Source organism: Palaemon carinicauda, chromosome 22 (genome assembly GCF_036898095.1).
Source record: "Palaemon carinicauda isolate YSFRI2023 chromosome 22, ASM3689809v2, whole genome shotgun sequence".
Lineage (NCBI taxonomy): Eukaryota > Metazoa > Arthropoda > Malacostraca > Decapoda > Palaemonidae > Palaemon > Palaemon carinicauda.
In genome coordinates, this window is record NC_090746.1 from 59,688,652 (window position 1) to 59,713,529 (window position 24,878).

The 24,878-nt window shown below is 44.3% G+C and overlaps 1 protein-coding gene across 7 annotated transcripts in view; it reads right to left on the reverse strand.

Annotated features, from left to right (window-relative positions):
- The window catches only part of Wdr59 (WD repeat domain 59), a 312,153-nt gene that overhangs the window by 165,004 nt on the left and 122,271 nt on the right, over positions 1-24,878 (reverse strand). For all 7 annotated transcript variants that reach the window (XR_011039436.1, XM_068346284.1, XM_068346280.1 and 4 more), the window contains exons 12-13: positions 19,277-19,441; positions 5,495-5,590 (exon numbers count right to left, since the gene is read on the reverse strand). Coding sequence is in view for 6 of the 7 variants with exons in the window: in XM_068346284.1 (XP_068202385.1) it covers positions 5,495-5,590; positions 19,277-19,441 (261 nt within the window). In the remaining variant the exon portion in view is untranslated. The remainder of the gene's footprint in view (positions 1-5,494; positions 5,591-19,276; positions 19,442-24,878) is intronic.

Sequence of the window (24,878 nt, forward strand, 5' to 3'; positions counted from 1 at the left end):
CTGGGAGCTCTTCTCGCCTGAGGAAGGGCTGTGCTACTTTCCTCAGCCTCTGAATCCTTTTGTCTGATGGAAATGCTTTGTGCCTTAAGGTGTCTTATTGCATGCCCAGATATACCAGATTCTGAGAGGTAGCCAGATGAGACTTCTCGAGGTTTACCATTATCCCCAGATCTTGGAAAAATCTTAGAAGCTTGTCTCGGTGGCAAAGAAGGGTCGCCTCTGAGTCTGCAAGAATCAGCCAGTCATCCAGATATTTTAGGAGATGGATGCTGATTCTGTGGGCCCAGGAGGACTCAAGAGTGAACACTTGAGGTGCTGTGGAAAGATCAAAACACAACACCTTGAACTATTAATACTTCTAGTCTAGCATAAATCTTAAATACTTCCTGGAAGAGGGATGGGTTGGAATCTGGAAGTATGTGTCCTTCAGGTCTAGAGTGCACATGAAGTCCTGAGGTCTTAATACTTGTCTGACTGTGTCGACTGTCTCCATCTTGAACAGGTTTGTTCAACAAACCTGTTCAGGGTAGAGAGGTCAGTGACTGGTCTTCAGCCTCCAGATGCCTTTCTTACAAGAAAGAGTCAACTGTAAAAGCCTGGGGACCAGTTGAGGACCTCTTGGAGAGCACCCTTCTCCAACATCATATGGACTTCGCCTGACGGGATAACTCCAGTGTGGATCCCTTCGCATAGGAGTTTGATGGAAGTGGCACTCGCGTCAGTGGAGGGAGAGATAGAGTAAACGGGATGTGATACCCTAAACAAATCACTTCCATTGTCCAGGATTCGGCACCGTGAAGAAGCCACCTCTGCCAGCGGATTTGCAGGCATCCCCCCACAGCCGTTGTATGGGAGGATTGCCCGACCTAGTGGGGTCGGCCACTGTCAGACAAACTCTTCTCTCTGCCTACACAGAAAGCTTTTTGCCTCGAAAGGACTGCTTAACCATCTTAGAATCCTGCTGTTTTGGGTCTCTAGCCCTATTCGTCGGCGATTTAGCTGCTGATTTGCGCTGTGGTTGAGTAGGATAAGGCCTAGAAGTTACGGCTTTCTGAATCAGTGTCGTAATTGGATTTCTCCATTTTTCAGCCACCAACAGGGTTGAAAAGGGAACTTCCTTCAAAAGGAGAGTTCCTGAGCCTCGCCACTTCAGCATGAGGGAGTTGTGTTTGGAATCTTCCTATGACAGCATCCCTTTTCTTCAATATGGAGTTGGCCCAAAGGTTTACCATATGATGAGAAAGTAGCTCGATAACCTGAGCGTCAGACAATAGGAAAGTCTCCATAGACTTCCTAGTGGATTCCCGGGACCAGTCCTGAGACTGCACCAGCTGTCCTACAGATCCCAACCAACAGTCAAGCCAGGATGTAGCCTGCATGGCATACTTTACGACTTTTTCTTGGTTGAGGATCTCAAGAGGCCGAAAACAAGACTGGCAGTCCTGTTAACTTTTCAAAGGTCGTGCCTTTTGAGAAAGCCTCTATAGTGGTCAAGAGGCAGTGTTGAGAGAGGCTCCCTGAGGATCTCATAATACCTCCTCTGCATCACAAAAGGAGGTGGGAGGAGTTTGGAGGAGTTGTTAAAATGCAAAGAGGCAGATGAACCCGTAGCCTGAGACATCAGCTTTTGTTTGGCACCCTTCAGCCCATTTGACCTCCACAGAGCTGCACTGGCCTTCAGGGGTCTCTGAGTGCCATAGAATTGGTCAAGGACCGTATCCTTAGCTCATTCTTACGAAAGGGGCTAGAACCTGCCAGAAGGCGTGCTCAGGGCTAGCGGCAGCTGGAAAAACGTCGTCGTCAAAGTTTTGCTCTTCCACTTCCGAATTCTCATCCATAGGAGCCCGGAGTGGGTCAAGGTCGTCATCGGGGGAGACAGTACGAGGCAATCTCCCTGGACATACTGGGCTCCCTTTCGCACCTCCAGTTGAGATAAGGGAGGTCTGGCCGAGGAATTGAGGATGGTAAACCAATTCTTCGGCTCTCTGCGTTGAGGCAGGAGTTCCTCCATCAGCGTAGGCCTGACGGCTTCTTATGCTCAGCGGGGGGGTGAAGGGACTCCGCAGGGAGAGGAACCATGTCGCACCGTCTTAGATGGAGTGCCTCCCTAGTCATTACGTCAACCAGAACAAGACAGAAAGAGTCCGTATAGGAGATTGACCTGTCCTCTTTGGGAGGAGATGGACATATCCTCTTCCTCTTCCCCTTAGGTCTGGCCTGTGGTAACATGAACTGCAGGGGACTTCCCTTCTCTGGTCCTCTTGCGAGAAGAGATGGGTTTTCCTTGCGGGGCTCCGGCGTAGCAGAGTCCGCTGAGCACCCTCAAGGATCAGAAAGGAAGAGAGGAGTCTGAGACGAGAGGCGAAAGAGCAATCCTGGGAATGCCACCTAAGGACTGGCAACAGGGATTAACCCCATCACAGCTTGCCGCATTACATTAAACAATGCCCACAGCCATGTGGGGTCGCTGGCTCCCGATGTGCAGGGAGGGAGGTCCTTAGGACGGCATGGATCCCTAGGTTTCGAAACCTCTGGAGGATTCTTGGCCCTCTTACCTGGAGGCAAGATTGCCACAAGCCTTTCCTTAAGGAGAGGATCTGGGCATTGTTGTGTGGGTCACAATTGTCTGAGGGCTAGTGGAAGGCCCTGATACTGAAGAGACTGATTGGAGTCTCTCTTGGCGTGAGGTTTACCCTGGGAAGGGAAACCAGCAGCCAAAAAAGGAGATGGGATCTCGTCTAAGGATAAGGAGACCACTGAAGCGGGACGGGACAAGTCTCGCAAAGATGTCACAAAAGACTTGTCAGATATTGCTACGTTATGAGACGCTGCCATGTCACGCAACGCTGGTCTGTTACAAGACTCTGTCGGGTCATGTGACACTGTTCTGCCGCGCGACACAGCAAGAAACTGAGCTCTAAAACACAGGGGAGGAGCTACCTTGGATCATGAATCTAGGTCGCGCGGCCACAGGGAAGCGTCGTGACGATAACCCAAAGGATCTTTGTCATAGATAACTAAAAGGAGATTGGATCCCCTAGGCATCGCTCCACGAGAGACCATAGGTTTCATGCAACAAGGATCATGACGAGAACCCAAAAGAACTACAGTACAGTACATCATTGTTGCCTAAAGGGAGATGGGATTCCTCCGGCAACCTGTCTCGTGAATCCAAAGGATTTGCGTGACGCAACGGATGACGAGAACCAGAAGGAATTATGTCATCGTTACCAAGAGGGAGATAGAATCCCTCAGGCAACATGTCTTGTGAACCCGAAGGATTCCCGCAACAAGGAAGATCACAAGAACACGTAGGAACTGCGCCATCGTTACCTGGAGGGAGCAGGAATCCCTCAGGCAACATGTCTCGTGAAGCCAAAGGATTCACGAAACAAGGTTGATGACAAGAACCCAAAGGAATTACGTCATCGTTACCTGAAGGGAGATTTAATCCCTCAGGTAACATGTTTCATGAACCCAAAAGATTCGCACAACGAGGGTGATGACGTGAACCTGAAAAAACTGTGTCACCGTTACCTAGAGGGCGATGGAATCCCTCTGGCAACTTGTCGCATAAACCCACTGGGTTCCCACGATGAGAATCCAGAGTGATCTGTTATGAGAGCCAGCATACTCAACATAATTAAGGTCAAGAAAGACCACGGACTCAGCGTAACCACAGTCACGAGAACCTGAATGTTTTATGTGACCCAGGGAACGAGAGCCCAAAGGTTCATCGTAGCCCTTGTTGCGAGATCCTGAACGATTAACGGAACGGGAGACTGGAATCTCCCTGTCACGAGAAACCGAAGTCTCAGTGTGACAGTTGGTACGTAAGCAACGTTGCGCAAACTCGCCAGCTCAACACAACCAGAACTCAAAAAATTGCTGCGAAATCCGGAAGGATCAACGCGGCTGTCACAAGAACTAGAAGGGACATCATGACCAAAACCAGCAGGTTCGAAAAGACGTCTCTTAACAGCTCGAGGAACATGTCCTGGATGGAGAGGGGTCACAAACTCATCCACCCAACGGACCCCGGAAGGGAACCATCCTGCAGAAACCGCCCAAGGGGGAGTCTGCTCAAGGGGGAGGTTAGTTAGTTCACCCGATGGAGAACAACATTTATAATAACATTCTGCCCCCGCCCTTGGAGGAGAAGTGTCATCGGGACGTTTCTGCTACCCGCTAGCGGTCTTCTCTCGAGAATGAGAGATATGTTTCCTCGAAGGGGAAACCTGCCCTGGACTCTGATCCTCCACCGCCCCTGGGGAGTCAACCAAGTCCTCAGCGTCAATCTCAGGATACCAAAAGTCAGATCGACGGACTGCAGCGCCTGTACCCACAGGAGGGTTAACCTCCGAGGAGGGAGGAGATAACTGCCTCTTCTACGCTCCCAATTGAAGATCAAAGAGAGCCTCCTCCGAAAGGGGGCCATCAACAACGTGATGGCCAAATATACATATCAGAAAAAGAGCAGGCGCTCCCTGGGGGAAGGGGTGGAGCCAACTCAATGGGGAGGCAACGGCGAACGCTGTCACCTTGCTCACAAGGTTGACCTGGAGTAACCGGGTCTGCGCTGTTACTCGGACGATCCTCGGAAGGGATCGGCGGAGGAGCAGCTTCAGAAAGAGATCGGAGGGTAAAAGAAGAAGAAAGGTGTTTCTTCAACTTCGAGGAAGACCCCAAAGAAATAGAATCATGCTTGGACTACCACTTCTTCTGTTGCCCAAAACTTTCCCACTGGGGGTCAAACCACTCCCTACAGTCATCACAAGGGTCATCACTGAGACACCGGCAGCCCCAGCAAGCTGGACACAGCAGGTGAGGATCTGTTTCCACGGATGACATGATGGTACCGCAGGTGAGGCCTTCGGGATCAGGACAAGTACGCATGGGACTACCAAATGCACACACAATGTGAAAAACAAAAGAAACAGAATTATATCAAAGCAAGTCAAAGCGGGAGAGAGACACTATGTCCGTTCTCTACCAAGCCAGAAGTAAAGTGGTTACTCAGCCCAGGTGTGTGAGTGAGCGGAGTAGCTGCACTAACCCCAGTCCCTAACTAGCGGTTGGGGTAATTATCCCTCACTAAAATTATCATGGCTCGTCTTTCAGCTTCGCCGAGAGTAATACCCCTATAAAGAGCGAAGGATCTATATTTGTACAGGAACAAATACAGGATAGAGGAGAATGGCGGGAACTCATTGCTCATCAATACCATACAGAGAAGTTGATATAACAACATTTGTAATAATAAGTATGGTGATGAATCGAATTAATGAATAGTTTGCTAATACACAGCAATTTAAGGAACTTGGTTAAATCTTCCTCGCATATTTTTCTTCAACACAAAAGGACACTGAATACAGAGCCCTTCAATTGAATGACAATTTTACAACAAATATAGCAAACTAAGTGTTCTTAAAATCCTAAAAGACTAAAGAACTTTTGAAAAGACTCATTAATAAACATTTTCTTTCCATCTTACCAATAAGACATTTAGCTGCATGATAAACACCCTAATTATTGGTTCCAGACAGCCCTTCCTCTTCCGCTGGTACTGTACTGCTGTGGTCTTCAGAACCTGCAACACAATAGATAAAATCTACTGACCATAGATAAAAACACAAAGTTCATCAACACCTACTATAATGAAATAACTTGGATGATGATAGTTACATTAAATAAATTATGCCTTATCTTTCAACCTAGTATTATTCTGTAAATACATAATTCAAAAGTTTATGACTTCTTGCGAAAAACAGTTTCCACCTTAAAAGTGCTACTTGAAAAGAGAGAGAGAGAGAGAGAGAGAGAGAGAGAGAGAGAGAGAGAGAGAGAGAGAGAGAGAGAGAGAGAGAGAGAGAGAGAGAGTGTGTGTGAGTGTGTGTGTGTGTGTTACAAGGATTTTGGATGTCTCAAACACTTTTTATAGTCAATCTTTGGTAGCGCGATTTAGTTTAAGCATTTAAGAGAGTTTACCTGATCTTGTCTAACTTATTCTTGAACTTGTTTACCGTGTTATTGTCTGCTACATCTGCCGGAAGTCTATTCCAAGTATTTGCTATTTTTTATGTAAAGAAATTGCTACATTGAGAGGTGGTGTATCTTTTCAATTCTAGTTTGTGTCCATTACCTCTGGACTGATGTGTGCTAAGCGTGAATAGATTGTTGTAATCTAAATTTGTTATTCTTTTAAGAATTTTGAATGCCTCTATTAACTGTCCCCTTATTCGTCGAGTTTGTAGATCAAATAAGTTCAAACATTCCATCTTCCGTCTATATCCAAAATGCCTTAGTGTTGGAACTAGTTTGGTGGCCCTAGCTTGTACTGCTTCCAGTCTATCTATATCCTCCTGAATACTTGGAGCCCAGAATTGGACTCCGTATTCTAGATAGGGAGTGATGTGTACAGTTGTAACACAGTGTCTTTGTTTCTGTATTCGAATTGTCTCTATGTAACCTATTAGTTTTTGTGCTTTTTTTAGCTTTTATGCTGTTTGGTGAACTTCACATCCTTGCTGATGATAATACTGAGATCTTCCTCCTGGTCCACACTTTATATTTCATTACCCAACAGTGAGTTACCTGATTGTGGGTTACTATAACCTATGTGCATAACTTTACACTTCCCACAGTTGAAAGGCATTTGCCATTTTCTTGACAATTTTCCTAGCTTCATTATATCCTTTCTTAAGGCTTCTATGTCTTCCGAGTTCCCAGTATTTATGCCTAGTTTAGTATCATCAGCAAATTTGGCTATTCTACTAGTTAATCCTAAATCAATGTTGTTAATGTATATCAGAAATAGCAATGGGCCAAGGGCGGATCATTGGGGTAATCCGCTTGTAACAGCTGCCCACTCTGAACCTTCTCAATTGATTACAACTCTCTGTTTTCTGTTTGTTAGCCAATCTTTCATCCATTCAGCTGGCTCATCAATGATGCCTAGTGCTTTAATTTTGACCATTTAATTTTTCAAGAACTTTGTCAAAAGCCTTTTGAAAGACTAGGAATATGATGTCTATTGCCCTGATTTTGTCACAAATGCTAATACATACATACATACATACATACATATACCATGGCACTTCCCCAATTTTGGGGGGTAGCCGACATCAAACAAATGAAACAAAAAAGGGGACCTCTCCTCTCTACGTTCCTCCCAGCCTGACAAGGGACTCAACCGAGTTCGGCTGGTACTGCTAGGGTGACACAGCCCACCCTCCCCCGTTATCCACCACAGATGTAGCTTCATAACGCTGAATCCCCTTTCCTGCTACCTCCGCGGTCATCCAAGGCCCCGCAGGAAGCAGCAGGGCCTACCGGAACTGCGTCACAATCGCTCGCCATTCATTCCTATTTCTAGCATGCTCTCTTGCCTCTCTCACATCTATCTTCCTATCATCCAGAGCTTTCTTCACTCCATCCATCCACCCAAACCTTGGCCTTCCTCTTGTACTTCTCCCATCAACTCTTGCATTCATCCCCTTCTATAGCAAACAGCCATTTTCCATTCTCTCAACATGGCCAAACCACCTCAACACATTCATATCCACTCTAGCTGCTAACTCATTTCTTACACCCGTTTTCACCCTCACTACTTTGTTCCTATCCCTATCTACTCGAGATACACCAGCCATACTCCTTAGATACTTAACTCAAACACATTCAATTTCTGTCTCTCTGTCACTTTCATTCCCCACAACTCTGATCCATACATCACTGTTGGTACAATCACTTTCTCATACAGAACTCTCTTTACATTCATGCCCAACCCTCTATTTTTTACTACTCCCTTAACTGCCCCCAACACTCTGCATCCTTCATTCACTCACTGACGTACATATGCTTCCACTCCACCATTTGCTGCAACAACAGACCCCTAGTACTTAAACTGATCCACCTCCTCAAGTAACTCTCCGTTCAACATGACATTCAACCTCACACCACCTTCCCTTCCCGTACATCTCATAACCTTACTCTTACCCACATTAACTCTCAACTTCCTTCTCTCACACACCCATCCAAATTCTGTCACTAATCGGCCAAGCTTCTCTTCCGAGTCTGCAACCAGTACAATATCATCCGCAAACAACAGCTGATTTACCTTTCATTCATGGTCATTCTCATCTGCCAGTTTCAATCCTCGTCCAAGCACTCGAGCATTCACCTCTCCCACCACTCCATCAACATACAAGTTAAACAACCACGGCGACATCACACATCCCTGTCTCAGCCCCACTCACTGGAAACCAATCGCTCACTTCATTTCCTATCCTAACACATGCTTTACTACCTTTGTAGAAACTTTTCACTGCTTGCAATAACCTTCCACCAACTCCATATAACCTCATCATATTCCACATTGCTTCCCTATCTACTCTATCATATGCTTTCTCCAGATCCATAAATGCAACATACACCTCCTTACCTTTTGCTAAATATTTCTCGCATATCTGCCTAACTGTAAAAATCTGATTCATACAACCCCTACCTCTTCTAAAACCACCCTGTATTTCTAAGATAGCATTCTCTGTTTTATCCTTAATCCTATTAATCAGTACTCTACCATACACTTTTCCAACTACACTCAACAAACTAAATATCCCTTGAATTACAACACTCATGCACATCTCCCTTACCCTTACATAGTGGTACAATACACGCACAAACCCAATCTACTGGTACCATTGACAACACAAAACACATATCAAACAATCTCACCAACCATTCAAGTACAGTCACACCTCCTTCCTTCAACATCTCAGCTCTCACACCATCCATACCAGAGGCTTTTCCTACTCTCTTTTCATCTAGTGCTCTCCTCACTTCCTCTCTTGTAATCTCTCTCTCATTCTCATCTCCCATGACCGGCACCTCAACACCTGCAACAGCAATTATATCTGCCTTCCTATTATCCTCAACATTCAGTAAACTTTCAAAATATTCTACCCACCTTTTCCTTGCCTCCTCTCCTTTCAACAACCTTCCATTTTCATCTTTCACTGTCTCTTCAATTCTTGAACCAGCCCTCCTTACTCTCTTCACTTCTTTCCAAAACTTCTTATTCTCTTCATATGAATGACCCAATTCCTGACCCCACCTCAAGTCAGCTTCCCTCTTTGCCTCACTTACCTTGTGCTTTACTTCCACATTTTTCTCTCTTATATCTTTCATACTTCTCTACACTATTACTCTGCAGCCATTCTTCAAAAGCCCTCTTTTTCTCTTCCACTTTTACCTTCACTCCTTCATTCCACCATTCACTGCCCTTCCTCATGCTGCCTCCAACAAACTTCTTGCCACACACATCACTTGCAATCCCAACAAAATTTTCTTTTACTAACTTCCACTCCTCCTCTAAATTACCAGTTTCTCTTACTTTCACTTTGTCATATGCCATTTTCAACCTTTCTTGATATTTACATTTTAACCCCGGTTTTATTAGCTCTTCAACCCTCACTAGCTCCTTTTTACATCCACCTACTCTATTCCCCCACTCTTTTGCTACAACTAATTTTCCTTCCACCAAAAAATTATCAGACATACCGTTAGCCATACCCCTAAACACGTGCATGTCTTTCAATCTTCCAAACATTCTTTTAGTTATCAACACATAATCCATTAACGCCCTTTCTGCCACTCTTCCATTTGCCACACTTACCCATGTATACTTGTTTTTATCTTTCTTTTTGAAAAAGCTAGAACTTATCACTATCTCCTGCTCAACACACATCTACCAGTCTCTCACCACTCTCATTCTCACCTGGTACGCCATACTTCCTAATGACACCTTCTACCTCTCCAGTGCCCACTCAAGCATTTAAGTCACCTATGACAACTACATAATTCCTTCTACCCAGTCCTTCTACACACCTAGTTAATTCATTCTAGAACTCATTCCGCTCTTCTTCACTTTTCTCATAACCTGACCCATACGCACTGACAAAAGCCCAACATTCGCTACCCAACCTAACCCTTACCCATATTAACCTAGATGATCTCCTTCTATTCCACTACTTTACCTGTCATCTATTCACTCAGCAATAAAGCCACACCTTCTCTTGCTCTTCCCCTTTCAATCCCTGACACTCTCCCAGACATTTCATCAAACATCACTTCACCTTTCCCTTTTATCTTTGTCTCGCACAAAGCCAATATATCCATCCTTCTATTCCTAAACATACTTCCAATCTCACATCTTTTACTCTCTATTGTACTACATCCACTCACATTCAAACACCTCAAAACTGTTGGCTGTCTATCAGAAGATTGTTTTTCTATATATGTTCTACTACTGAATCTACTATAACTGATCCAAAAAATTTATAAGGCACTGAAATTAGACACACAGCTCTTTAGTTACCAGGTTCTTCTTTTGGTCCCTTCTTGTAGGTTGTTGGAACATTGCTTACTTTTCATCATTGAGGCGCCTTTCGCGGCTGTCTTTCGGAACATTTTGTAAAAGTGTGGGGTTCTCTTCTTCTAGTTTTATAATCTCTCTTGGACGAATATCATCTGGATCTGATGCCCCACACTTACTGAGTCCTTTTATTTTCTTTTTGACATTATCCATTGGAAGGGTGATTCTATTTAATTGTTGTGGTCCTACATATTTAATAGCTGGTTCAGGGAGGGTCGTTGATTCTTCCCTAGTGAATACAGTTGTGAAATATGATTTAATCAGTTCGGCTTTTTCTAATAATTGTTATAAGATTACCCTCTTGAGTCTCTTAATGGGCTATTGTTGTTTTTGATTGGTTTTCTACTGTTTATATATGCAAAAAATTCTTTTGGGTTTTCTTTAATAGCTGAAGCTGCTCTTTTCTCTCCATTGATTTTGGCCTTTCTAACTAGTTTATCTACTTTTTGGCTCGGAAACTGAAGGCTGTGGACCCAAAGATTTATGTTTGGATATTTCTCTGTTGAACCACTTAGGTTGTGGAGTTTCATTTGGTAAAATTTTTCTGTGGTAGACATTTAGCCTTTTTTTTCTTTATATATTTTTACAAAGGAGTCTCAGTGTGTATCTATGTTACCTGTTTTGCCGTATTCTAAATTCTTAGTGTATTCCTTCAGTTTTATCCAGTTACTCCGTCCGTAGTCTGGCGTTTTCATAATTTTCCTTTCTTTTAGATGAGGAATAATTACCTGAAACCTAACTATTTTGTGGTAACTTTTACCTACAGAAACACTGGGAACTAAATTTTCTTCTGTTGTTAGCACAATATCTAGTATGCTGTTTCCCTTAGTTGGTTCATCGACCCACTGATGGAAGAATTCATTGTTGACAAATTCTAGTAACCTATGTCCCTCTGTGTTTGATGTAAAATTCATAGTGTCCCAGTTTACTGCTGCATTGAAGTCTCCTATTAGGACAGCTAGCTTATTGTTAACTTCTTGTCCAAGTTGTCTATACAGCTTTTCATCCTGTTCTTGTGTTTGATGTGGTGGTCTGTATATTACTAGTATGGACATTTTTTTTCCCATGGCATTGAAATTTGCACCTGTCACTTCACATTCAGTTTCTAATCCAATTTCTATGGGGTTTAAGTGATTTTTAACATAGAGAATTACCCCTCTATCCTTTTTTTGATAAGGCAATCCATCTTGAAAAGCTTGAAACCTGGGATTTGGTATTCTTCCATAAAATCTTTTGTTTTTTCTTAAATCCAGGGCTCGGTAATGCCTATGATATCCAGTTCCTCACTAGCTATCATTGCCCGGAAGTTTTCCATTTTGTTTTTAACTTACTGAGCATTGAATTGAGCCACTCTGAGGAAATTTTCTATTTTTTTCTCTTCCTCGGTAGCTTTGCTAGTTTCCTTGATTTACTAGTGTTCTAGTTTTACTTTTATCTGCATAATCAAAGTTTTCTACCAAATTTCCTCTCTAGGTTGTTGGAGGATTTTCTAAGGGTCTAGTTTGTTCTTGGTCTACTGTGTTCAAGTAATTACACAGGGTGAGATTAAGTTGGTTTCCGTATACTCTTTTGCCTTCTTTACTAAAGTGTATTCCGTCTTTTTTGCATAATGGTAACATAAAAAGACTAAAATCTCAGAAAATGAAGGCTAGAATCCCAAAACTTTGTTAGTTAGTTGAAGACAGGAGGGGGAGGGGCTAATATTAGGGAGAGGAGATTCTTCAGTGAAATTTCCCCAAGTGAGAACTTGTGTGATATACAGCCATGGGCTATACTCTTTCGTATCTTATAAAAATCATTATAATAATAATAATAATAATTATAAGGATAATAGTAATGAAGATAACGTTATCCCAACGTCACCGTGTGTACTACCAGGCATGTTTTTTTATGTGTATTGACGTCAACGGAATGAAGGGATTAAATATAGGAAACTGCTGTGCGTCATTAACTCACCCTACCAAAGAGGTCATGCTTGACAAGTCAGTTCTGGAAGCCCAGATGCTTTTACAAGAACCTTGAAAGGTGAATTACAAATGAAGCTCCACATTCACATACTGTTTAACCAAATTAATCTTACATCTAATTGTTAAGTTCTCTACCTTATTGATATCATCTTCCAAAAACTCAAAATATGTTATTTTCATTAGTAAAATAAATTTTTGAATATACTTACCCGATAATCATGTAGCTGTCAACTCCGTTGCCCGACAGAAATCTAAGGAGGGATACGCCAGCTATCACAATACTAGAAGGGGGTGTACTAACCAGCGCCACCTGTGGCCAGGTACTCAAGTACTTCTTGTTGACACCTCCTCAATTATTCCTCGGTCCCACTGGTTCTCTATGGGGAGGAAGGGAGGGTCAATTAAATCATGATTATCGGGTAAGTATATTCAAAAATTTATTTTACTAATGAAAATAACATTTTTCAATATTAAACTTACCCGATAATCATGTAGCTGATTCACACCCAGGGGGGTGGGTGAAAACCAGTGTACAAGATTAAAGGATAGCCAAGTATCCCAAATTTCATATAACAGTTATCTCAAATAACAATGAAATAATAAGTACCTGGTAAGGAAGTCGAATTGAACCGTTACTCTGCCTCTTTTTTAAGTTCGTCTTCCTTACTGAGCGCAGCGTTCCTCTTGGAGGCTGAATCAACCCAAGGTGCTAAAGTATATAGGGTTGCAACCCCTACTAAAGGACCTCTACACAACCTCTAACCCAGGCGCTTCTCAAGAATGAATTGACCACCCGCCAAATCAAAAGGATGCGGAAGGCTTCTTAGCCTACCGTAACAACCATAAAAACAACAATAAAAGAATTCAAGAGAAAGGTTAAAAAGGTTATGGGATTAAGGGAATGTAGTGGCTGAGCCCTCACCTACTACTGCACTCGCTGTTACGAATGGTCCCAGGGTGTAACAGTTCTCGTAAAGAGACTGGACATCTTTCAGATAAAATGATGCAAACACTGACTTGCTCCTCCAATAGGTTGCATCCATTATGCTCTGCAGAGAACGGTTTTTATTAAAGGCCATCGAAGTAGCTACGGCTCTTACTTCGTGGGTCCTTACCTTCAGCAATGCAAGGTCTTCCTCCTTTAAGTGAGAATGTGCTTCTCTGATCAGAAGCCTTATATAATACGAAAGCCCATTCTTGGACATGGGTCTCGAGGGTTTCCTGATGGCACACCATAAGGCTTCTGACTGTCCTCGGAGAGGTTTAGACCTCTTGAGATAATATTTGAGAGCTCTGACAGGGCAAAGAACTCTCTCAAGTTCGTTACCTACCATGTTGGAGAGGCTAGGTATCTCGAACGATCTAGGCCAAGGACGTGAAGGAAGTTCGTTCTTTGCTAGGAATCCAAGCTGAAAAGAACATGTAGCAGATTCGGTCGTGAAACCAATGTTCTTGCTGAAGGCATGAACCTCACTGAGTCTCTTCGCTGTTGCAAGGCAAACGAGAAAAAGAGTCTTGAGGGTAAGGTCCTTAAATGAAGCTGACTGGAGAGGTTCGAACCTAGATGTCATAAGGAACCTTAAGACTACGTCTAGATTCCAGCCTGGAGTGGAAAGACGACGATCTTTAGACGTCTCAAAAGACTTAAGAATGTCTTGAAGGTCCTTGTTGGAAGACAGGTCCAAACCTCTGTGGCGGAGAACTGAGGCCAACATACTCCTATATCCCTTAATCGTAGGAGCTGAAAGGGATCTCTCATTCCTAAGATGAAGAAGGAAGTCAGCTATTTGGATCACAGAGGTATTGGTAGAGGATATCGAATTGGCTCTACACCAGCTTCAGAAGACCTCCCACTTAGACTGGTAGACTCTACGAGTGGAAACCCTTCTTGCTCTGGCAATCGCACTGGCTGCCTCCTTCGAAAAGCCTCGAGCTCTAGCGAATCTTTCGACAGTCTGAAGGCAGTCAGCCGAAGAGCGTGGAGGTTTGGATGTAACCTGTCTACGTGAGGTTGACGTAGAAGGTCCACTCTTAGAGGTAGAGTCCTGGGGAAGTCTACTAGCCATTGTAGTACCTCTGTGAACCATTCTCTTGCAGGCCAAAGGGGAGCAACCAGCGTCAGCCGTGTCCCTTCGTGCGAGACGAATTTCTGCAGAACCTTGTTGATTATCTTGAACGGAGGGAATGCGTACAGGTCGAGATGGGACCAGTTCAGTAGAAAGGCATCCACATGAACTGCTGCAGGGTCTGGAACAGGAGAACAAAACAGAGGAAGTCTCTTGGTCATGGAGGTGGCAAACAGATCTATGGTAGGTTGACCCCACAAGGTCCAAAGTCTGTTGCACACACTCTTGTGGAGGGTCCATTCCGTGGGAATGACCTGATTCCTTCTGCTCAGACGATCTGCTGACACGTTCATATTGCCCTGGATGAACCTCGTGACTAGAGAGAGGTTTAGACTTCTTGACCAAATGAGGAGGTCCCTTGCGATCTCGTAAAGGCTCCTCGAATGGGTCCCTCCTTGCTTGGAGATGTAAGCCAAGGCTGTGGTGTTGTCCGAGTTCACCTCCACCACTTTGCCTAGCAGGAGGGACTTGAAGTTCAACAGGGCTAGATGAACTGCCAGCAGTTCCTTGCAGTTGATGTGGAGAGATCGTTGTTCCTCGTTCCACATTCCCGAGCATTCCTTTCCGTCCAAGGTTGCACCCCAGCCCGAGTCCGATGCATCTGAGAAGAGATGAAGATTGGGGGTCTGAATGGCCAAGGATAGACCCTCTTTGAGAAGGAGGTTGTGCTTCCACCACAGGAGAGTGGTCTTCATCTCTTGGTTGATAGGGATAGAGACTGCTTCTAGAGTCGAACTCTTGTCCCAATGAGCTGCCAGGTGGAATTGAAGAGGGCGGAGGTGGAGTCTGCCCAGCTCGACAAACAGGGCTAGGGACGAGAGAGTCCCTGTGAGACTCATCCACTGTCTCACTGAGCAACTGCTCCTCTTCAGCATGCTCATGATACACTCTAGGGCTTGGCTTATCCTGGGGGCCGATGGAAAAGCCCGAAAACTCTGACTCTGAATTTCCATTCCCAGATACACGATGGATTGTGAGGGAATGAGTTGAGATTTTTCCAGATTGACTAATAGACCCAGGTCTCTGATTAGGTCTAAAGTCCAACGAAGATTCTCCAGACAACGACAACTCGAGGAGGCTCTCAACAGCCAGTCGTCTAGGTAGAGGGAGGCTCTGATGTTTGACAAGTGAAGGAATTTGGCTACATTCCTCATCAGAAGGGTAAAGACCATAGGAGCTGTGCTTAGGCCAAAGCACAGGGCTTGGAATTGATAGACGACCTTTCCGAAAACGAATCTTAGGAAAGGTTGGGAGTCTGGATGAATCGGAACGTGAAAGTATGCGTCTTTCAAGTCCAGAGACCATCCAGTCCTCTTGTCTGACCGCTGCTAAGACCGACTTGGTCGTCTCCATCGTGAACGTCAGCTTGGTGACATACTCGTTGAGAGCGCTGACGTCCAGCACCGGTCTCCAACCTCCTGTCTTCTTGGCCACAAGAAAGAGACGGTTGTAGAAGCCCGGGGATTGATGGTCCCGGACTATAACCACTGCCTTCTTCTGCACAAGAAGCGACACCTCCTGGTGCAATGCTAGCCTCTTGTCCTCCTCTTTGTAGTTGGGAGAGAGGTTGATGGGCGATGTGGTCAGAGGTGGTTGAAGGCAGAATGGAATCCTGTAACCGAACCTCAGCCAACTGACAGACTGTGCGTCTGCACCTCTCAACTCCCAAGCTCGCCAGAAGGTCTTGAGTCTGGCTCCTACTGTTGTCTGGAGAAGCGGATAGTCAGTTTTTGCCTTTGGATGACCTGGATCCTTTCCTGGACTTGCCTTTGTAAGAGTCTGGACGGGAGCTTCCTCGGCTGGGGGCTCTACCACGAAAGGGCGGTATGAACCTAGTAGCAGGGGTATCAGCCACTGGGGAGCGGTAAGTCTTAGGGACTGAGGTGGCAGCCTTAGACTTACGAGCCGAAGAAACTACAAGATCGTGCGTATCCTTCTGTATCAGGGCAGCAGACAGGTCCTTAATGAGCTCTTCGGGAAAAATAAACTTCGAGAGCGGAGCAAAAAGAAGCTGTGACCGTTGGCAAGGTGTAATGCTGGCGGAAAGGAAAGAACACAGCTGTTCCCTTTTCTTCAACATCCCTGATACAAACAAGGACGCTAGCTCGCCCGATCCATCTCTGATGGCCTTATCCATGCAGGACATTAACAGCATGGCAGAATCTTTGTCCGCAGGAGAGGTTTTCTTGCTGAGGGCCCCCAGGCACCAGTCGAGAAAATTAAACATTTCAAAAGCTCTAAACACCCCTTTCAGCAAGTGATCCAGGTCTGAGAAGGTCCAACACACTTTTGAGCGTCTCATAGCAGTCCTTCGAGGCGAGTCTACCAGACTTGAGAAGTCAGCCTGGGCAGAGGCAGGTACTCCCAAGCCTGGTGCTTCCCCTGTGGCATACCAAACGCTCGCTTTCGATGTGAGCTTCGTTGGAGGGAACATGAAGGAAGTCTTGCCAAGAAGTTGTTTAGACTGCAGCCACTCCCCTAAGATCCTAAAAGCCCTCTTGGAGGATCTAGCTAGGACAAGCTTGGTATAGGAGGACTGAGCTTGTTGTACGCCCAGCGAAAACTCAGATGGCGGAGAGCGGGGAATAGCTGAGACAAAATGGTCTGGATAAACCTCCCTGAGAAGAGCCAAGACCTTGCGAAAATCAAGAGACTGTGGAGAGAGCTTGGATTCGTCCACGTCCGATGAGGGATCAAGGTGTGCCTCCTCATCATCCGAAACCTCATTCCCAGAATGAGGTGAAGAGATCGGATACGAATGCTGAACCGCAGAGTCAGAACGAGCAGGAACAATAACCGTGGTGGACGGAGGAGGAGCAGAAAGTTCCTGTTCCTGTGGAATGAGTGGAGCGTGAAGAGACCGAGGCTGTGCAGAACAAGGTAAAGTTCTCGCAAGCAGAGGTGTCTGAGGCGCAGGATCAGGGTGCACAGGTTGAACTCGGTGCAGCAGCTGAGGAGACTGACTCATGGGTGGAAGAGGTTGTTGTACCTCCACCGAGAGTTGCACCACCGGTGGAGCAGCCAGGGGAGGCGGAGGAAGAGTGGAGTAATCCTCCTGATCCCAAACAGAAGGTTGCCTGGAAGAAGGCTGAGGCTGAACAACACTGGGAACAGCCAACACAGAATGTGGCTCAACATCGTACGTCTGGCAGATGGTGCTGCGACTGGGTGCAGCGAGCGCAGGCGGGTTGAGCACAGGCTGAGCGGGTGCAGGGGGAAGGAGTGCAGGAGGAGGCGGAGGTGCAACACTCTCAGCACAACACTCACGCATCAGGTCCGAAAGCTGAGCTTGCATGGACTGAAGCATAGACCACTTGGGATCAGCAGAGGTGGCAGCAGACTGAGGTAAAGCCTTAACAGTCGAGCTCTGTTGTGGCAGAACCTTACTCCTCTTGGGCGGAGTACAGTCGACAGATGACAGAGGCGAGTCGGAGCTGAGCCAATGACTGCAACCTGGCTGAGCACTCGCGGGCTGGACTCTGCGTTTAAGCGGTCTCGAGACCTGAGACCAACGTTTCTTCCCAGAAACAAGATCAGCGGACGAGCGGAAGACGGGCTCAATCGTCTGCAAGTGGGAGTGACGGTCTGTGGAAGACACGCCCGCAACCACTGAGGATAATTCTGTGCGCCTAACAAGGCCTGCCGAACCCTTATGCCCTTCGACATTGCTTCTCCCCTGGGCTTGGGAGCTTGCAAGAGGTCCCGGACTGGGAGGACGACTGGCTCGCACAGAAAAAACCTCACGCACCACACTGGCACTAACACTAGCACAAGGCACTGCACCGACACTAGCACTCGTCACAGCACTGGCACTAACTTCACCCACTGCACTCTTGACCTTCAGCTCTTTCACTTCGGCCATCAGAGACTTATGGTCACTTACCACTGACTCTACCTTATCGCCTAAAGCCTGAATAGCACGTAAAACCACTGACATATCAGGCGGAGGGCACACAGTAGGATCGGGGGTAGCCACTACAGGGGTAGGAACAGGAAGGGGATCATGTGATGAGGAAAATAAAGAAGAGTGAGAAGAACTCCTCCTAGCTCTAACTCTCTCTAACTTAGTAGAATACTTTAAAAGACGGACAAAATCCAATTCCGAAAGTCCGGCGCATTCCTCACATCGATTTTCTAACTGACAGGGTCTGTCCCTACAGTCAGAACAAGCGGTGTGAGGATCAACCGAGGCCTTCGGAATACGTCTATTGCAAGACCTACATCGTCTATGGGAGGGGACTTGCGAAATGTCAGACATTTTGTTTTCAAGAGTAGTCAAAGGGAGATCCAAAAAAACAAGCAAAAATTCGTTAACCGTTAAACTGAACTAAATAAAAGCTATCTAGCTAATATCAGAAGGTTTCCAGTAATGCGACAGCCGTAAATCAGAGAGAATACTTCACCAAATATGCGTGAATAAACTCGAAGACCATAAGCGTATCCCAGAACGTCTAGCCGGAGGCACGACAGAGGAATAATTGAGGAGGTGTCAACAAGAAGTACTTGAGTACCTGGCCACAGGTGGCGCTGGTTAGTACACCCCCTTCTAGTATTGTGATAGCTGGCGTATCCCTCCTTAGATTTCTGTCGGGCAACGGAGTTGACAGCTACATGATTATCGGGTAAGTTTAATATTGAAAAATAAAATTTTTTAGTTTTAGTTGAAAATAATGTAATCTTTCACAAAAATATAAAAAAATATACACAAAACTAAAGAAATATTTAAACTTGTCTTGAAATTTTACTCCTACCTTCATTAATTCTCCCTTTGTAGTATAATCAAGAGTTGTGCCAAAATTGAATCTGAAATTGGGACATGCCTGCTGAGGATAATTATTTGGAAAACTGATGGCCAAGTAAATTATATGACTTCCATGTTTTACTGTTACCACACAAGACCTTCCATCTACATCAGTCTGAAAAGGAAAAATTTTACTGTTTACACATAAAACATCCAACTAACATGAAAAGCTGTAATATCCAGTCTTTTAAGGTTTAGAATAATTACACTTTCATAGCACAGTATACTTTTTTTGTAACAACTAACAATCATGACAAAATTATCTTAATTTTGTAATTAGAGCAAAAAAAAAAAAAACTTGAATGGAGGTCCTAAATGTGATGTAATAATTTCTTTGTTCCAACATACCTTTGAATTATTCATATTCCTAATTTTGTGTACTAATGTTCCAGTTTCCCAATGTTTTGTCTGTAGACAAAAAGGAACTCTATTGCTCATACATCATCTGAACTCGGAGATGTGTTCAGTGTTAACACCGTACACTGACTAATATTTAGCTTAAACTGTAAGGAACAACCACCAATGGAATGGAAGGAGGTACCCTGCAGTAAAATTAAAGGATTTTTGTAATAAAAGCTCTCATATGATTGCTAAGAGTATTCAGATGAGTACACAGGAAGTAACAAGCAGTAAAACAATAGTTTGTGAATCGTTGAGTCAGCACCAAAAAGTTTACAGAGAGAAACTAGCATCAACAGAATTTGGGTTGTAAGGCCAAACACTGGGGTTGGAAAGGATATTTAGGAAAATCCTTCTGTTGCTGTACAAAGCAAACCAAACCAATGTTGAGCGACTGTACAGGAAGATATAAGGAAGTGGGGACAGAGGTAAAGTAGAAAGCTAAAAAGTGGATGCAGCTAGGGGGGCAAAGGGATGGTGCAAGGATCCTAAAGTAATGCCCAATGCCCAAAGTAAATTGCGTGAAATTTATTGATAACACTGCTTACACACAGGGACTTGTCATTTTAGGATCTTTTCAAATTGGAAAGGTACAACATTTACTAGCCAATTGGCACATAAATGTTATCAAGGCCAAAAGTCTCTAACTCAATAATGCCATATGTGATAAGTACGAGTGAATCATGATGATGAGATTTTTTTTCAGCTAAAATAGGCTTAGTTGGAAAGCCATTTCAAAGCAAAAAAAAATTAATTCTATTACTAATGGATTATAATAAACAGGCGTTAGGTTAGACACATAAATGTGATTTGTAATCAGTCATGCAAGATCCTCTATCGTTGAATACGATAAGTTGTACAAATGGATTTGAATACTACAAATTTTATAAGCTGCAATTTGTACTTTCCGTAGCTATCCAAACCTAAGTCATGTATACGGGTTACTAACAATTATGGTTTCTTTGACTGGCCAATCAAAATTTTGATTGATTGTGTCATGCTTCATGCTAGGTAAGCTAAGCATATGCGCAAAGAGCAAGCGGGAGGTTGCTTATAGCGTCTCCTCACAACACTCGCCTCGTCAAAGACTTGCAGGGCGGTTAAGGTGGGACTTTTGGTAAATGAATCAGGGGTAGCTAGGAAATATACAAATTACATAAAATTTGTAGTTTATTCGTACGCAAATACAATCTTCCGAATCATTTATATTACCCATATAAATAAGGGTAAGGGTAAGGGAGATGAGCATGAGTGTTGTAATTCAAGGGGGTACTGTATTAGTTTGTTGAGTGTGGTTGGAAAAGTGTATGGTAGAGTACTGATTAATAGGATAAAGGATAAAACAGACAATACTATCTTAGAAGTACAGGGTGGTTTTAGAAGAGGTAGGGGATGTATGAATCAGATTTTTACAGTTAGGCAGACATGCGAGAAATATTTAGTAAAAGGTAAGGAGGTGCATGTTGCGTTTATGGATCTGGAGAAAGCGTATGATAGAGTTGATAGGAAAGCAACATGGAATGTGATGAGGTTATATGGAATTGGTGGAAGGTTGTTGCAAGCAGTGAAAAGTTTCTACTAAAGGTAGTAAAGCATGTGTTAGGATAGGAAATGAAGTGAGCGATTGGTTTCCGGTGAGAGTGGGGCTGAGACAGGGATGTGTGATGTCACCATGGATGTTTTACTTGTATGTTGATGGAGTGGTGGGAGAGATGAATGCTCGAGTGCTTGGTCAAGGATTGAAACTGGTAGACGAGAATGATCATGAATGGAAGGTACAGTAAATCAGTTGTTGTTTACGGATGATACTGTACTGGTTGCAGACGCGGAAGAGAAGCTTGGCCGATTAGTGACAGAATTTGGAAGGGTATGTGAGAGAAGGAAGTTGAGAGTTAATGTGGGTAAGAGTAAGGTTATGAGATGTACGAGAAGGGAAGGCGGTGCGAGGTTGAATGTCTCGTTGAATAGAGTTACTTGAGGAGGTGGATCAGTTTAAGTACTTGGGGTCTGTTGTTGCAGCAAATGGTGGAGTGGAAACATATGTACGTCAGGGAGTGAATGAAGGATGCAAAGTGTTGGGGGCAGTTAAGGAAGTGGTAGAGAATAGAGGGTTGGGCATGAATGTAAAGAGAGTTCTGTATGAAAAAGTGATTGTACCAACTGTGATGTATGGATCGGAGTTGTGGGAAATGAAAGTGACAGAGAGACAGAAATTGAATGTGTTTGAGATGAAGTGTCTGAGGAGTATGGCTGGTGTATCTCGAGTAGATAGGGTTAGGAATTAAGTGGTGAGGGTGAGAACGGGTGTAAGAAATGGGTTAGCAGCTAGAGTGGATATGAATGTGTTGAGGTGGTTTGGCCATGTTGAGAGAATGGAAAATGGCTGTCTGCTAAAGAAGGTGATGAATGCAAGAGTTGATGGGAGAAGTACAAGAGGAAGGCCAAGGTTTGGGTGGATGGATGGCATGAAGAAAGCTCTGGGTGATAGGGGGATAGATGTGAGAAAGGTGAGAGGGGCAAGAGAGCGTGCTAGAAATAGAAATGAATGGCGAGCGATTGTGACGCAGTTCCGGTAGGCCCTGCTGCTTCCTCCGGTCGCCTTGGATGACCGCAGAGGTAGCAGCAGTAGGAGATTCAGCCTTATGAAGCTTCATCTGTGGTGGATAACGGGGGAGGGTAGGCTGTGGCTCCCTAGCAGTACCAGCTGAACTCGGTTGAGTCCCTTGTCAGGCTGGGAGGAATGTAGAGAGGAAAGGTCACCTTTTTTTCATTTGTTTGATGTCGGCTACCCCCCCCAATATTGGGGAAGTGCCTTGGTATACGTGATTTATATAAATAACACCCTTAGAAGGGAGGAAGTCTTTGTGAAATAAAGAAGTAAACCCTTCCTCTCTGGGAGATCTAACTACAGTACTAAGTACAGAAATAAGAGACCATTGTGAATCATAGAGGATAGTGTAGTTGGCTTGTAAAGAGGAAAGGCCAAACTTACTAATAGTACTAGTAAGTGATCTAAGAGAACCACCAGGGAACAGAGTTCCCGGCACATAACGAGACAAGGCTGGTGAAGTGGTATGATCATCATGTGTTACACAATAGACAGGAGGGCAATTTTTTAGCATATCAATATCCTAAAGAAACTGAGGCACAATTACTTGCATTGGGGTAAAAACCCCAGGCCAGGCTTCAAGTCCAATGAAGATCAATATCCGCCTCAGCGATCTTTCTAGCCAAGAATATCAGAGTAATGAGGCCTGGGGCTGGAAATGGCACATATCCTGTAAGAACTGTTAGTTAGGTCATAATAGTGCGCCACCACCACTACACTAATTGAGATAATGTCTAAAGACTTGAATGTACCATCTTAAGGTAGATGTCCAAAAGTGGGTTTCCTTTCTATCCACCAGTTAGAGGACTTATATTAATATCTGGTTTCGCGGACCAGTGAGGTTGCGGCAAACCGGCATTATCACTTGCTCAAGGGGGATCCATAGTGACCCTTACTATGAGGATAAATAGGCTCTTATAATAGTTTCTCTCTCTCAAAAAGGGATGGTACTCCTGAATACATTCTATCAGAGCTTTTGAAAGCTCACAAAGAAACGTTTTGGAAACTAGTATAATCGAGTGATTTTTTAGAACGCTACAGTTGTGGCAGGGCCATCTAGATCACATGCTCGAGGGGGGGGGCCCCTATCGACACTTCCCCTAAGGATGCATAGGTTCTTCTGAAATTCTTTATACAGCACTTTGAGAAAGGAAGTGTCACCGACTATCTTCTTCCGGAACGACCAAAGCTCTTGAACATATAAGGGGGGAACGATATGTCCCAGCTATTTGTTCTACCAGAAATTCGCACTGCTCTACGGAACAGAATATCTAGTTATTCGTATGATCAGAAACCTCTTTGAGAAAAAAAAAACCTTGCAAGGGTTAGCACGACATCTTTTTTAGCCTGAGTCTGGATTGTTCACGAAACCCGAGACGGGACAAGGTGGCAGCTTTCTGATGTCATGTTACAGTGGGGGGTAGGGGGTCCCTGGCAACTCTTTCCCTGAAGATGATAATTTCAAACAAGCCTTAGCCAACAGGGTGTCCATGTTCAGGAGGAATTACTTTGCTTTTAATCAGAGAGCGTCCACAGGAGAATATCTTTAGTATCCCTGCCCGAAGCACACTGTTTGTCCCTAGACTTCTTGAGAGACAAGCTCGTGAAAAAGTCGGTTTTGGAGCGCCTTGTCTATCCCTGGACTTTAAAGAGGCAAGCTTGAGGAAAGTTTAACTAAAAATTCCCCAGATCCAGTTCTCATTCTAAAATGAGAAAATGATCGCCCCTGGAAATATAGCATTTGTGTTGAGTTTCTGGGGAAAGGAGACCCTGCAAGTAGGCTAGTCTACTTAGCTGGTGGATAAAAACACAAGAGTAAAGGGTAATTAGATCTTTATTAGACCCTTCTCACTGGGATTTTGAGGATAATCTTACCAGAAATGCAAAATCCTTCTTCCCGACTCAATAGCAGAGGGGGGAGATTACTCTTATGAGACCGTTCCGTCCACCAGAAGCCTTGGTAAAGAGGGTTGTTGAGAGTTCTTTCGGGTAGGGAATTATAGCATCTCAGACCAGGGCCTGCTTCAAAATCTATAACTAGATCTGAACCATCATGAAAGCTATAGGAACTGCTTTCAAGATTGTCAAGCAGTCCTAAGCCAAGGTGACAAGGTCTTGGAATGCTCTCCATACTAGAATCACCCTAGTAAGGGTACTCTTTGACCTGGACAGCCGGTTTGTTGATAAATTCTTCCCAAGGAAGACATTACTTAGGATACTAATGTTGTTATTCTTCTTAAGATATTTTATTTTTCCTTGTTTCCTTTCCTCACCGGGTTATTTTACCTGTTGGAGCCCTTGGGCTTATAGCATTCTGCTTTTCCACCTAGGGTTGTAGCTTAGCAAGTAATAATAATAATAATAATAATAATAATAATAACAATAATAATAATAATAATAATGACGTGTCAAGAGTGATCTTTATTTTTAATAAGTTGAGATGTTCATCTAACTCCCTTGGATCTCCTGGTCTTATTTTCCAGAGGTGATGGAGGAGGACACTGGCCATTACCATAGTACTGGTTGAAAACAGTGCTGACAAGCA